Source organism: Lasioglossum baleicum, chromosome 15, assembly GCF_051020765.1.
Source record: "Lasioglossum baleicum chromosome 15, iyLasBale1, whole genome shotgun sequence".
NCBI lineage: Eukaryota > Metazoa > Arthropoda > Insecta > Hymenoptera > Halictidae > Lasioglossum > Lasioglossum baleicum.
The window spans coordinates 7,245,709-7,260,871 of NC_134943.1; the positions used below are offsets into that span (position 1 = coordinate 7,245,709).

Consider the following 15,163-nt stretch of genomic DNA (forward strand, 5'->3'; position numbering starts at 1 on the left):
GTTCAGTTACCTCGGACACGAAATTTGGGTTTCCTTGGTACCTCTGCAGCCAGCAGTCCATGTACGGTTTCCAGCCGAGGTCCTTGTAATCGTTGTACACCATCCCCGCTCTGGAGACGGTCGCTGGAGAGGCCACTGCCAGGTCCTGCACCTCGAACAGCAGGGATACTTGGTCCGGCATCGTGATGCGGTCGTTATTTATTAGGGTTAAAACCTGAGACACGTTTTAAAATTCTTTCATATTAATTGAATCAACCACCCTCTAAATTTTCATACATCACTATCAGCAAACTGGATGCGTTTCGGCAATCGTGCAGTCTCACCTTGTTGTCGTCCATGACGCTGTTCATGTTCTCGATCCAGTCGGCGTCCACGGGTCCGTCAAAGAGGATCCATTTCTCGTCAGGCGTATCCTCTGTCAAAAGTAACGAGATTCCGTGTTCGAGTTGTCTCGTTCACACTAGACGGACCGCATCACGATCCTCTCCCGGGGAAACCGGGGTTGTGTAAAAAAAAAAACGCGCTCGCAAAACCGAATCGCCGATATATACCGGAACAGGTTTTCCGCATGATCGAGGATATGACGCCGTCGTGCCACTCGCCGGTGGAAAGATTGTACTCGCCGTACAACTCGCCCAAGCCCAACGCCTTCGGATTAATCGGGTATACGTAGACGGCGTTGTACCCAGGTTTCTTGTCGTTCTTCATAGCAGTCAACGTGCTCTGCAGCACCCGCCAGGTAACCGTTTTACCCGTGTTCGACTCGCCGACCAGCATCGTAGAGTGCCTCGAATTCATCGTCTCGTACACCTCGATAACTTTCGTCAGCATCGAGGGAATAGGCTGTAAACAATGTTAGTCGAGCAAACTCCAGTCGGAAGTTCAACCGGGGGCGGCTCGAATGGGGATGTTAATAGCGTCTGGGAGGGCTGAAATTGGGATTCGAGAGTTACCCAGACACGATTCGTTTCCTACGAAATCATGTCCTAGACCTCTGGCGAAATCGAAATATTGTTCAGGCACAAAACGTTTTTATCTAATCTGACGCTACCTACAAGCTGACGAGCTTGTGTCGAATAAAATCCGCTAATTTTGTAACTTGGAGTAAGGAGTAACTCTCCGTTCGTTACCAATTATTTTCAGCTAATATTTGCCTTCCAGTGGATCTATTAGAATTGTTCTTCCAAAAGAGAACGATATCGGAATTCCGGATGATCCAGACTATTTTTTTGATCGGAAAGGAGGTAGCGAGATACCGAGAGTGCGATATAGGGACGCCGATAAGCATTTCACACCCAGATTCTGGGTGCAAACGGGTCAATCGGACCCGCCCACGCAGCCGGGCGAAATTCGACCGGACGATTATTAACAATTCTCGGTGTCGCGATAATATACTCGATTGAATCTCGCCGGGGTCCCGGATTATCGATATTCAATATACGTGCTCCGGAATTTACAGGCCTGTAATTTCTCGATCGATCGTACCCGGGGGACTCTGTAAAAATCGCTTTTATCTGGGGAGGGATAGGAAGGAACGTTTTCTGGGCAAGGAGAACGTTCTCAGTCCAAGGGACGATTACCAGAAGCTTCAGCTTGACAGCCTCCTTGGTTATATAAGTGGTAATTTCCTCGTAATCCACCGTCGGCACCTCGACGTCCGGGAAGAGGTCGCTGGTGATGCTCAGGAACAGGGGTAGGTCGTCCGAGGTGAGTTTAGCAACGTTCATGTCCTTCATCGCTAGGATGATCACCTGTGTACCACGAGAGACACTCATCAGTTTCCTGTTAGACAGATTTTACAACGACTCGTAACGATAACGGACCAGGGGAGACATAGTATGGTCGACAAAGGGTGACAGTGATGGAGAGGGAATGGGGTGAAATGGTCAGTGTCTTTGGAGAAAATAGGGGTGCTTTCTGCAGTGGTTATCTAGCAGAAGAACTGCGATATTGACTGTACACTATGCTCCATTTTTTACGATATTTGTTAACAGGGGTGTAGTACTAGTAACTTTTTGTTTACTTCGTATAACGATCCTAATTATTACTGTGGGTATATGGATTATGAAGTGGATACCGGCCGTTGCGCGATATCCTGTGATCCTGTGTGACACGCGCCGAAGATCGAGGCGAGCTTTCTTCTCGCCGCCAAAGATCCCGCGATCGACGCTTGTTCGATCGCGACACCTCTGAGTGTGAATGCGTGAAGACGAATAAAAAGACCGAGTGTCCGCCGTTTTGGGGCAGTTGTTCTTTGGTCGCGAGCACGAACTGATCTGTTATATTTGTTGTATCCTACATTACAATTTCTACCTCGTCATCAGGCAAGTTAGGATACTGCCTCTTCTTCTTCCCGGCGTACCTGGTCAACGTAACAATTCCTCTAAGCCCGAAATCATAGTGATACTGTTTGCTGAGTTGCTGCTGCGCCAGCGTGTACAAAGTGAAAACCTGCAACGACAACCGAGAGTGGAACCGTTCTTATTTTTCCCCGAGCGTGGCTCGAGGAAGATAAATGTCTTGATCTGTGGATGTAGGTACAAGCTGGCTGGGTAACCTTTCTGGCGAGGACTCGGGTGTTCTCGAATCCCTCGCCGAACAAATTGATCTCGGCGATCATGCTGCTGTCCGGCACCATCATCGAGATTGGTCGGAACATGGATTTGAGATTATCGGGTAGCTCGGTGCGGCCCGCATATCCGGGGTTCATCGTGATGAAGACGCCGCAGGTATGCACCAAAGATATTTCTATACCCTCGAACACGAACTTGGTCAGCTTCTGCGAGAGGGCTGACAGTATCGAGAGGATTTGTTGCGCCACCACCGACAACACTTCGATGTTTATGCTGTATCGTTAACAGGTGAAAGGAACTCTCGTGAAAATAGCTCCTCGTCGAGAGACCAGGCATTAACCGGGCCGGCTATCAACGATTTGTCGTCTTGTTAACACTGAGCCGTAACGACTGCGTTAAATGGCAAACGGAAAAACTGCGCAGAGTCGTTCGAGAACGCATTAAATCGCGTTACGATGTATTAGATTCGTTCAGAATTATAGCTGCAGTTTTCTACATCTTTACCACGCTTATACATATTAGCTTGCCGAGTTGTTGTTGTATCCGTCAAATCTTGTAATCGAATTTTAAAAGACTTCAAACTTTAAACATAGCTCAGAATTGGATGATAATGCAATATTAAAAAACAAATGTTAAAAAAACTGTGCGTCTAGGACGAAAAAAATTTTTATATCAATCGTCACACCTCGCCGCGCGACGCTCGGTAGTACGTCATCGCGTTCAGCGATTCCCACTCCGCGCGCCAGCACTCCCTACTCCACTACGTGTTCCCACTCCGACTCATCCCCACTCCAAGAGACGTTGTCTCTCGGAGTCATCCCCTCATTCTATCGCGCGTATTTCCATATCTTAGTATTTAATACCAGTATTACTATATCTTGCGTTTCATTTAAAAAAGACTGAAAAGTGGAAAATAAAAATAATATTTTTAAAAACCACTCTTATATTAAAATGCACTAAAAAGGAGAAAATAATTTTTTTAGACATTGATGACTATAAATACAAGCGTGGAGCGCCCACGAAGATTACGTCAATATAGCTTAGCGCTCCACGCTTTTATTTATAGTCATTAATGTCTAAAAAAATTATTTTCTCCTTTTTAGTGCATTTTAATATAAGTGTGGATAAAATAAAATTTTTTTTGTATATTTTTTAAGCCTCGGCTGATCTTTATGTCAGTTTCATGTAAGGAGAGTATTCTTTCGAACTAGTCTCGTTTGATCGTAGTTCTTCATTTTCAAAGTGAGAATTTACAAATTTAATTATATGGCTTTTATCGTATTAATTTTGTATCCTTGGTGAATGAGAGTTAGGAAAAATGTTAAAGAATCTGGCATGTCTTTTTGGGAATTATTTTTTTATGGAGTTGTGTTTCGTTCTTACCGATTGAATTCGTCGAAACAACCCCATGCACCAGTCTGCGCCAGTCCGGAAAACAATCGCCCCATGCTTTTGTAATCGAGCCCTTCGGAACAGTTCACCACGATCACGTTGAATCCCAGGGCTTTTCCTAGATCCTTCACAGTCTCTGTCTTCCCGGTGCCTGCTGGTCCCTTTGGGCTACCTCCACGGTACAAGTGCAGAGCCGTGGTTAGGGTGATGTAGCACCTGTTACCAACATCGAAGCTATACTAATAAGCCACTGATCTACATAGTTATTAGTCGAATATTCAAGCAGCTACGATTTCAATATTGTCACTAAACCCTGATCGAAATTCCTGTCATAATTTTGTAAAAAAAAAATCATAGAACGATAAACCTGAGCTCATTTTAAAGCTTGAAGCTTCTACTATCATAATACACGAGTCAATTGCTTTTGTTGATGTAATTAATTCTTTTTCACGAAGTTACAATAGTTTAAATATTAATTTTAGAACCACTGTACAAGACTCCACGAAACTCCAAAGAAATTTTCTTAATGAAAATAATCTTCAGCCCACTACGAGCATAATGTTCCCAAGACGCAATAATAGATAACTGATTAAACATTAAAAAGCGAGTAGCTTGACAAAGTTCCGAACGTTCACCGATAAAAGGGTCCCAAATCTTTAGCTGGACGGGGGCACGGCGCGATTCGTCGGTTAATCCGTTTTCATCGTAGGGGTGGAACGCACTATGGGGGATTGAGGAAATGGGCGTCGTCGCATTCTTCTTTCCCCAAGACAAATTCTCCCGAGGAACAAATGTATCGAGATGGTTCGGGCCTGTCCATAAATTAGACGCGGCCGGTACCCTTTTATCGCGATTAAATCGATACCGCGTTAAGTATCGTGGATGGCGGGCACCACTATCCGTTTCCTTTGATGTCGCGCCGCGTAAACTACGCTCTCGAAACCGACCACGGGGTTAGTACCCCTGTGTGTCCTGGTCGGGGTGTATTACGTGGCCCATGTTGCCTTGTACGCACTCGACGAGCCAAATTTCGTTTGCCTAACCGAGAACTTTGCACAATGCAAATGCCAGGTCCCTGGTCCCTAAGAATTCTGCATTTATTCGCGTAATTTTTAACTCTTTGCTCTATTTCAACTCCACAGACCAAAATTAAGCCTGTGAAATTAAATAATGGTGCAGGTCTTAAATTTTTAGCAATTCATTGAATAAAAATAAATTTAGTGAAAGTTGTTGTAAATTATGATTTGTTAATGTTTAGTGACGTCCCAAAGTGCAAAGGATTAAAATTGGGGGCGAAAATTCACAAGAACTAGCTATAAATTATTTTCAGCCATCTGGGCGTGGCTTCATCCCTTACAGAATGCATTATATGATACTGTCACTGATATAGTCTAACTAGTTTTTCACAAGTTTTTCTAGCAGACTAGTTCCATTATATAATTGTTATCACACAGCTTGAACAATTTTATTTTTTGAAGGGAGTTAAAATGCGAGGATTATGGACTCGAAACGACTCGAGCTGGCAATAATGGCGCGGTTAATAATTACGCGATTAGTTGCGAGGCTCGTCCCCGAATCAGCGCGAAATCAGCCGGCAAATTCGAGGATTCTGAGCGGCGCCGGCTGCCAGCGGGAAACAGGGTCACGCGTGAAAGCGATTCCCATTACAAACGCGTACCGGTCGAGAGCGAGTTACATGCAGGTCGATAGCGCAATACGAGGTAATTAGGTCGGGGGTCGCGACGATTGCCGATGCCGCATGAGATTACAATTACAAGGCAGTACGCGAGACCGACACCCCCACACCCCCGTCGTCGAAATATTAACTTCGTTATGGTTAATAGAATAAGGCAGGCGCTAGACCCAGTTGCGATTCGCCGTTGAAATTAGCTGGCAAGTTTCGACACGGTCTCGTTTATCGGGAACGCCGTCTTGGGCTCTATTGAGCGTCGTAACGATCCACGGAAGTCGTGGACTCCGAGCTGTCGGCTCTGAGAGCACCTGAATTGGCCCCAGGAGCAAATAGTTAATTGTTAACGAAGACAGAAATGCGAAACTGACAGTAGAACGTTATTTATCTCGCTTTTTCCGTGATATATATTTCGATTTACTGATTCCGCTTTGTTTGTGGGAGTGGCCTAAGTGGGCGTGGTATCCTAGCTCCCGGTGTTTCGAAGGAAAATTTCCGCCCATTGCTTGATCTACAACGACTCAAAGAGCTCGATCAAGGGAACCCACGGTCATCTAATTAACTCAACCCAGCTAATCAGCGCCGGGTGCTAGACGAGATCTTGAAAAATCAGCGCGCTCGACTCAAAGACGGCCTAAGTGACGAGTTTCGGACGCGAAGAGCTGGGGAAAGGCGCAATCAACGTTAATCAACGGTGCTCGAAGTGACGGCTACGGGAATGAGATCGTCGAAACTTCGCGAAGCAACTTCGTTCATCATCGATTCGCGTACCGGAAAATTTTGAGAGAAACACCCGGAGACTCAATTAACGCTTAATCAACAGACTCGACGACGGTTTCGACTGGTTCTACGCCCGGAGAAGATGGAAAAATTTCCATGGGGAAAACAAGGGAACAACTTCGTTTTTACTTACCGATCTGTCAACGGGGTTATCACTAAACGACCGCTGTTCCCGAGGTACTCGTAGCCGTAGATGAAATGCGTGTTCGTCTGCCAGACGATGCAGTCGTCGATGTCCTTGTCCCAGTAGAAACGCAGCTGCGACAGCCATTCGAATGCGGATACGTCTTTGCAATCTGGAATTCGGAACGAATGTTCGAATATCTGTATGCGCAGAGTGTCCTAAGTAAGTTTTGTATTTTACTCTCTGTGGGTGTGGTCTGAGTGGGCGTAGCCTCGTAGCTCTCCGTGTACCAGGTCAGTATTCAGATTGACACTCAGTTTTCATTCGATTTATAATAAATATATTTTGACCAACGAGATGTGTGAACGATGTTTTGTTTTTCATCGAGTCTACAGGATAGTGGATAGTGGATCGAAGGTAGGAAAGAACGAGCCTCTATTCAAACACTCGGGTAACGAGCGGCCCGCATTAGTTTAATCCACGCGATCCTATTAATCCGCGACGCGTTTTCATTCCCGATAAATCGACGGCCGGTTGACACGCCCGTTTGCCAAATATATTACAACTCGCTCGGATCGGTAAATATTGTGCCTGTTCACTTAGCAATGTTTGCCGACGTCCGCGGCAAATTGTTTCCACGGTTGCAAGGATAATACTGGCTTGGTTCCGGGACCTCCCGCCCCGTCTATCCGGTCGTTTATCTATTTTCGACCCAATACCGGGAGATGAATTTACGAGGGATCCTGGGGGATGTTCCGACCAACCTCCAGCCCTCTCTGGAACACGCGTTCCACGTCGTCGGGACGTCATACCGTGGGGAACGTCTGGCCAAATCCCGTAAAACCTGTAATTTGTTGTCGGCAGTTGTTTTCGCGGGAAAAAGGGCGCAACACATAACGATGATAAAGCGGGAAGGGACTGTGAACAACTCGACGGGAGCTCGTTGATTAGGCACAAGTTATTTCATAATAACCAAACGGAGCATTGTCCTGATTCCACGAAAATGGAGGGAGCATCGAGACCACGCCTGCTCAGGCTCCTCCCACATATACATTCTAGTTGACGCCCACAGCAAGTCATATTTTTACGGATTAAAAATAATTGACCACTTACTGTTCCTGTACATCTTCTCGATGACATCCCTGGCGTGAATCTCGATCACCACGATGGCCTTGAACTTCAGTCGATCCAATTTGCTAAGATCGCTCCTGATAGCCTCCGAATATTTGCTCAGAGCCTGATTTTGCTTTCTCCGTAGCTTCTTCAGTGGTTTCTTCGAGTCAGCCAACCTTCCGCAAGCAAATCACAATTAGTCAGTAATGTAGAGCAATTTATCACTTTACTAAATATATCTAACCCAAAAAGCACCGAGAACTTTTCAGCTTCCTAATCCTGAAGGAGAAGCTCCCTCAGCCCGGGGCGCGAGCATTTAGCTCGTTCCACGTCCGGGGCGTAACAGAGGAATTTTTACCCGGCAATTCTCCTTCAACAGCATAATCAGCCTTTTTGCCCGACACTTCTATACATCCTTTTATTTCTTTCGGCCTCGGGATCTCTCTACATCCTCGTTTGAGGGGGTAAGAGGAAGAGAGACGCTCGGGGTGCACAGTTAACCACCCCCCAGGCGCCCACATTATGGTTACACGGACGTTAGAACAGGGTCCCGGGACGGAGGGATTTTCTCCGGCTAGCTACGGATGTACAGGGTGTCCCCTAATATTGCGAAAAGCCTTCGATAGCCCGCTGATCAAGCCAGTAGAGAAATGTTCATGTAAACATGGATCCTAATTGATCCACTTTTCGAATTTACTAAGAAAAACCCTCAGAAAACTATTTCAGCATGAAACGAGTGCCTACTTAACGCACGCATAACTCAAACCCAGTACAAAGTACGATTCGTAAAGAAGGCGTTGTAAGGCCCACGATTGCAACAACTTTTTCCACTCTTTTCGCACATATGCTTCTCCATTTGTCAAATGGTTACGAAGCAGAAGGACACCCCGTAGACAGCGATGGCGCGGGTTAAATTATTCGCAGTACGGCTAGTATATGCAAACGAGGGAGGAAGGGTGCGCGGCCCGGTCTGGATCGCAGCACGAGAGCTAGAATATGCAAAATTCCCCTTATTAGAGTTACCGTGTCCCTCTATCCGCGATCCCGGTGCCCCGTCTCCCTTGTGTCTCTCACTTTCTCCTTCGGGGGTGGCCGAGCATCGTTCCCTCTCATCCCCTCGCGTCTTCTCCGGTGTTCTTCCCGTGTGGCCGTCTCCGGCAGTCTTCGGTGGGTGGTGTGTCCTAGACTAGATTCAGTTTTCCCTATCCCCGTCGCCCCTTATCCGCAGAGAAAGAGGCGCAAGAGAAGATAGAAAGAGAGAGAGAGAGAGAGGGGAAGAGGAGAGACCCGTCCTTTGTAACCAACGTCGCTAAATTTTGCGGGGGCGGCACTCACTTGCAGTGCAGAAGGGTGCGGGTGCAGTCGGCCGTCCACTGGATCTGAGTGGACGTAATTCCCGGCTGGCTCGGCCACTCTTTCACCCACCTGTCGCGTTTCCCGGTCATTTTTCGCAGCGCGGCTCGACACTGCTTCAGCACGTCGCGCAGGCTCGTCCTCATCGCGGTTTCTGCAATTGCAAGCCCAGCTTTTTTCCCTCGTTCTTTTTCTCTTTCTCCTTTTTTTCCCACTCTCGTTTTGCTACGCCTCCCTTTTCTACTCTCTACCCCGTCCGGTTTCCGCAACCGTTTTCTCGGTTCATCTGTGCTCGATGCAACCCGCTCCTTTTATTTTTGCACCCGGCGGCCCACCGAGAGGGAATTGTGTCCGCGTCAAAAATAGTCGCACCGGAATGGCACCTTTACACCGGGGGATGAAAGGCCGATGGAATGAAACGCGGGGTTAATCTCCATGCCCGGTCCAGATAGGCGTTCTTTTTTATTCGCGAGGGGTTCAAGCGGATTTTTCTATGCTATTGCTGGGAGATAGTCGCGTTTGCGGATTCGTGAACGTGGAATAGAAATTTCGGTAACCCTTCGGCATTTTCGAGAATATGCTTGGACGTTGCAGAAGTGTAATAAGAGATTTGTAACTGATCTCACCGATATCGCACAACCATCTTTCCACCTGTCCCTCGAGCAACACTTGATTGCAGAACAAGACAAATTCACCCTCCATAGAATACATTCCATTAGCTATCTGCTTTCCTGCGGGTGTCTAGAATACACAAAAAAAGATAAAATCTAATAATCTGTGAATTTATGAAGCTGGTAGGTTGACGGATGCAGTCCTACCCTGTCGAAGTTGAGCGTCTTGATGTTCTCGAACAGTTTCTTGATGTGTTGCTGTATCATTTCGGGTTTCCTGGAATTCGCGAGTATCTCGAGCAAGTCGTCGTTCGAGATGAAGTAGAATCTCGGGAACACGTGTCGCTTGGTTTCGAGGTACTGTTCGAGGGCGCGTTGCATCATCTCGATATTGTCGTTGATTTTATTCAGAACTTCGAGGAGGCCAGCTGCGATAGCAAACACGAGAAACGGAAGGGATGAGAGTTGGGCGGAGGGTTACAGGGTTAGGGGGATGGTCGAAGAAAAAATGCAAATGCTTCTGGTAGACCGGATTTACATTATTTTATAGCGGGGTGCCGTAGCGACGCGTCGGCACGCTCAGTTCCTTCTTCTTCTTCTTCTTTTTCCAACCCCTCGGTGCCGACGACGACGCGCTGTACATTTTCTTGCTGCTCTTCCTTTTTTTTTTCTCTCTCTCTCTCTCGCTCTCTATCCTCCCACGCCCAACCCCCCGGAATTGCACGGATATTACAGCGCGAATCCGCCCTCGAATTACAATGTATATCGCGCGTCTTACGGTTCCGCGATTTTCCCCAGTCTTTTGTGTTTACAGAGACGTTACTCCCAGATTATACACAGAGTGTCCCTGAAAAAGACGCGGAAAAAAGTAGAGCGCCGCGAGAAAACCATAACAAAGCTGTATCAAGAGCGGGAGCAAAAGTTCAAGCTTAAAGAAATCGAGGACGCTGTTCGCAATCTTCGGTGTGGACGCTGTCTCACCTTTGTGATGCGTTCAGTAGCAAAATGTAAGAATTTTTTTGAAATTTTATCTTGACGATATTCCACTGCTGTGCCTTCTACAATTTTTAAAAAAAATTCATATTGGCAATATTTAATATATCACATTCCCTTTGTCATTTTATATTCTATATTATCGATATTTCGCGATATTACATTCTACGATTTATTCAAAATTGATCTGGTTAAGTACAGGCTCTCAACGCCATATTTACGGGCCGGTAACAATACGGCCGCTATCTTTCCTTTTATAGTGCGTTCCCTAGCAAAATGTAATAGAGAAGAATTTTTTTAGAACTTTATGTTACCGATAACACCCTATTACACTTTCTAAAATTTCTTTAGAATTTATCTGGTCACATATAAGAGTTCTTTACGTCGTATTTGCGGGATACTTTGTTGAAATCGCCCATTTCAAAGACACTCCGAGTGGCTGCATGAAATTAGCCAACTTCACGAATATTTTTGGATTACTATGGAATTTGAACAAGATTTCCGAGCTTACGTGGATCGTGGGTGGCCGGAAGGGCCAAAGCTCTCTTCGCCATGCGGGACGTAATCCTCCTCCACTGTTTCGTTAGCTTCTCGTATTCGTCGCACTCCCTGGGCAACTGTTTCTTGATGTCATCGGTGGTGAATATGTTGTCCATGTACATGTAACCTCGTTGAATCACTAAAGTCAACTCGAGGACCTCCCCAATCGTGGAAAGGGTGCGTTCCCAGTAATCAACCTGGGCAGCGAAGGGCTCGACGAACCTATATTGCATTTATCCGAACATCTTAATACATTTTTAAAATTTTTCCAGTTAACACAGAATCTAGAATCTATAATGTAAAATACAGAATATATTGTAGAACCTTGTGGCTTTCATAGCAGACAGCTGAACCTGCTGTTCGTCCAAAGTCAGCATCACCTCATCCGTAGTCATCAGCTTATATATTCCCTTTTCCTTATACGGTGCCATTTCTATGGGCATCGTCTCCCACACATGGCTGATGTTATTAAGACCCTAAACATGAAAATAGAAACTGTCGAACTCCCAATAATTTCGCGGTTTTCGTAATAGTATACAGATCTGCATAAACCGAAAGGGTTTCCATTTCGACTCGAATATCCCCGAATCAACCCGCCAAGGATTTATACAAGCGTCGACATCCGCAATCCAGCGATCATTAACACGAGAACAAGTTTGCTCACAACTTCGATGGCCAGTTCCATGGTAGCGGAGTTCGAGATATCGGAAATTTGCTCCGCGAAATTCTGCAGTTGCATCTCGGCGATCAGATCCAGGGTGAACGCCGCCGAAGTCTCGTCGAAGTCACGGCTGACGACCTCTTTCACCTTTCCCCAATGGCGGGGCCTCATCGCTGGGTTCTTCAGGTCCGTGATCAGAGGTAAAGTGCGTCTAAACTTATCCACCAGAGACCTGCAACAATAAATCATTCTCTTAGTTGTACAGTGGTCCATCAAGCTGAAAATTTACACGCAGATTTTGTAGCAAAATGAGTTGTAGGGGCAAACTGTTCAAGATCACCTAGTGTGCTCGATGATCTCCCAGTTCTTGTCCTTGAGCTCTCTGCTAAGGCGATTCAGCTTTCTAAAGAGGACGTTCGCGGTGTTGTCCATCTCTTCCATCTCGATCCTCCAAAAGTTCTCGGTTCTGTACCTCTCCCAAGCCTCCTGCCATTCCCTGGTGAGCTGCCATACTAATTCGATGGCAGCTAGGTCCTGCAAACGAATGCTCGAGTGTCCAGCATGGAAAGTAACGATGCTCATTTACCTTTTCCAGCTGCATCAGCTCCGAGTTGTCCGGGTGGCTGATGCCGAAAATCGACAGCTGCGACCTCAGTTGGCTCTCCCTGTTCTTTACGGTGTCGATCTCCCGATGGAGGTATTCGATCCAGGAAAATGCATCTACGAGGGTCCACGTTAACGATTGATCGATTGGAAAATAATGTATAGGTTGTCCCCCAAAACTCCTGCAGAACGCGGAAATGGGAGGTTCCCGAGGTCACTCGCAGAGCGACATTTTCCTCTACAAAAATGGCGTCCGCGGCTTTGTTTAGGAGTTATTAACGAAAAACACGGACCAATCAGAGCGCGACCTAGACTCGAGTTGGCACAGTCTTCCCGGTGCGCCTAGTCCGTGTTTTTTGTTAATAACTCCTAAACAAAGCCGCGGACGCCATTTTTGCAGAGGAAAATGTCGCTTCAAATGACCTCAGGAACCTCCCATTTCCGGGTTCTGCAGGAGTTTTGGGACACCCTGTATAGAATTGTTTGTTAGATCTGTGCTATTTTTTTTACCTGGAGTCTGCCAGTCGGAGGTGAAGGGACCGTTCAATGTGAACTTTGCTACTAATGTGGTGACCTCGTCTCTCAGCATTAGTGCATCTTGCAGTAAGAGCTGCTTGAAGTCCTCCTAAAATCGATGTGTTACAGTGCTGACACTTTGACGGTCGAAAATCTATCCTACCTTCTTCTCCGCGAGCATGATCTCGGTTTGCGCGAGCAGATTGAGGTACGCAGCCCACGAAGGCTCGATCTGGCCCAATCTCCGTCTGAAGTCGAACGACAACATCACGTCGTACTTGTCTGCAAAGAACAACAATTAACTGACGCCTCTCTTTTTCCAATTCCCGTTCGATTTTATCGACTATCGACTCTTCTATAGTCTTGAATAGCACCACGGCCAGAGAAAGGCGTTTAAAGCTTTACCCAAAGTCTGGTATTGCTCCTGGATCTTCGGGAATTCCTCCTCCTCCCTCGGAATCTCGCTGGTAAGCCTCTCGTACAACTGCAGCGAGTATTGCATACTGATCAGGTCCGTCGGTTCTTTCGTTATTCTACGAACGGATGAATTTGCGTGAAATTCGGAAAGATTCTGCTAAGGGGTGGGACGAGGTTGAGAGAGACAGAGAAAGAGAGGGTGGAATTTATGAAGCGACTGGACGGATGATCTACTCTAGAAAAATTTACACGCAGGATAGATCGATGGAATAGTCGGGAGATCCTTCGAGGAAGAGAGGGTTCTCTTTGAATAATAGCCGAGTGATGGCACAGGTTTTTTTAAAAATGTCGGTACACTGTGAATTTCATCGAGATCTACAAAAGACAGATATATAGAAGACACTAAAATTCTGAAAATTGAGATTCGTTTGTAACAAACACGAGAGCCAAATTATTGGCTCCATCTTTCCAGAGAATTTATTATTAGGGAGTGTTCTGCAGGCCCAGGTGAAATAGGAGAACGAGGGTGTAGCTATCCGATCGGTAATTAATTTGTAACTTAAACGCAATCCAATTTGCGCGTCGTCTCGCCACGGACAGAGGGTAAGCACTGTTTGGTCGAGTGGTTCTGTGATAAATGGCCGCGGGGGGGCCGATTGCTCCTCGAAGAGGCTTGATTGCCGGTTGAAGAGCGTTTAAAACCCAAGGAAACCGTGATTATGTGCTCCAATACGGTTTCAAGGTTTTCAGCGATCTGAACGCTGCTTCAACGTCACTTCTGATCGCGAGCTCGACACTTCAATTCGCGATAAGTGGACCATTTTAACGGATCTACGGACGACAGTGCTCTGGACCATGTAGACAATCTTTCATCAATTCTCTTTAAATATGTTCTTGTCGGTATTTTATCTAGTTAAATTATCGATTTCAACTATTTTTGAACGATTTTGCCCAGAAGAAAATTAAAAATTAGAATTGAAATTGCCCATTAAAAAAAAAAATAGAGGTTTGAGTAACGATAATCACTTCTTCGAATTCTCAGCGATGTAATAGAACACGTGGTTCACCATGTCCTCCGTCTGCTTCTGCAGGAGGTCCATGAACTTCTGCTGCCAGATCGAACACTCCTCGATGATAGTGCCCTTCAAACTGTCAGCGTTCACGTCGAGGAAGTGCACCGTCATCACGGTGTCCTGCATGTAGACGTTGTTAGCGATCAAGCTGTACCTGGAGATGTCCGTGTCGTATGATTCTGCTGTTGGTTTCAATTTTTTATACCTGAAAGAAGATCTCCGTGCATTTTTCGGATGATACGAAACCGATTGTAGTGGTAAAAATTGTTTAAAACCTTTGAAGATACAGATCTCTGTTCACTTCCCAGACACCCTGGAAGGGCTCCCAGGTTCTTAAATAACTCTGCACTTGTGCGAAGCAGTAATTGATCTCTTGAAACAGAAAATTATTCATATTAGCAGAAACTTTTTAAAATGTTTGAAAATCAAAAGTATCTTCATTTCTCCGTCTGTTCTATACAACCAGGTTCTAAATACCATCATTGAGCCTTTGCTGTAGATCCAACAGCTCCGGATCCTTCTCATAGATCCTCCAAAATGGCGGCAATATCACGTCAATCTTAAAAGTGGTCACGAATCTAGAAATACTCTTCAACGGTTCCAGAAGACTATCAAACAGTCCGGACATCAACGAAGCGATCTCCATCAGGTTGGGCATAAAACAGATCTAGAAAAATATCTCAGTCATCGTTCTATTGATCGAAATAATAGCTTTTAAGAAATG

At 45.9% G+C, this 15,163-nt stretch overlaps 1 protein-coding gene across 1 annotated transcript in view; it reads right to left on the bottom strand.

Moving 5' to 3' along the window:
* Window positions 1-15,163, bottom strand: part of Kl-2 (dynein heavy chain 2, axonemal kl-2) — a 41,543-nt gene that overhangs the window by 16,346 nt on the left and 10,034 nt on the right. Inside the window, exons 11-33 of the mRNA XM_076439015.1 lie at window positions 14,917-15,106; window positions 14,715-14,811; window positions 14,393-14,644; window positions 13,355-13,482; window positions 13,113-13,231; window positions 12,944-13,058; window positions 12,417-12,550; window positions 12,171-12,364; window positions 11,834-12,062; window positions 11,494-11,645; window positions 11,141-11,391; window positions 9,844-10,064; window positions 9,652-9,766; window positions 9,008-9,179; window positions 7,673-7,848; window positions 6,569-6,731; window positions 3,957-4,181; window positions 2,558-2,846; window positions 2,314-2,451; window positions 1,581-1,751; window positions 552-843; window positions 324-415; window positions 11-214 (exon numbers count right to left, since the gene is read on the bottom strand). Of these exons, the coding sequence (XP_076295130.1) occupies window positions 11-214; window positions 324-415; window positions 552-843; window positions 1,581-1,751; window positions 2,314-2,451; window positions 2,558-2,846; window positions 3,957-4,181; window positions 6,569-6,731; window positions 7,673-7,848; window positions 9,008-9,179; window positions 9,652-9,766; window positions 9,844-10,064; window positions 11,141-11,391; window positions 11,494-11,645; window positions 11,834-12,062; window positions 12,171-12,364; window positions 12,417-12,550; window positions 12,944-13,058; window positions 13,113-13,231; window positions 13,355-13,482; window positions 14,393-14,644; window positions 14,715-14,811; window positions 14,917-15,106 (4,119 nt within the window). The remainder of the gene's footprint in view (window positions 1-10; window positions 215-323; window positions 416-551; window positions 844-1,580; window positions 1,752-2,313; window positions 2,452-2,557; window positions 2,847-3,956; window positions 4,182-6,568; window positions 6,732-7,672; window positions 7,849-9,007; window positions 9,180-9,651; window positions 9,767-9,843; window positions 10,065-11,140; window positions 11,392-11,493; window positions 11,646-11,833; window positions 12,063-12,170; window positions 12,365-12,416; window positions 12,551-12,943; window positions 13,059-13,112; window positions 13,232-13,354; window positions 13,483-14,392; window positions 14,645-14,714; window positions 14,812-14,916; window positions 15,107-15,163) is intronic.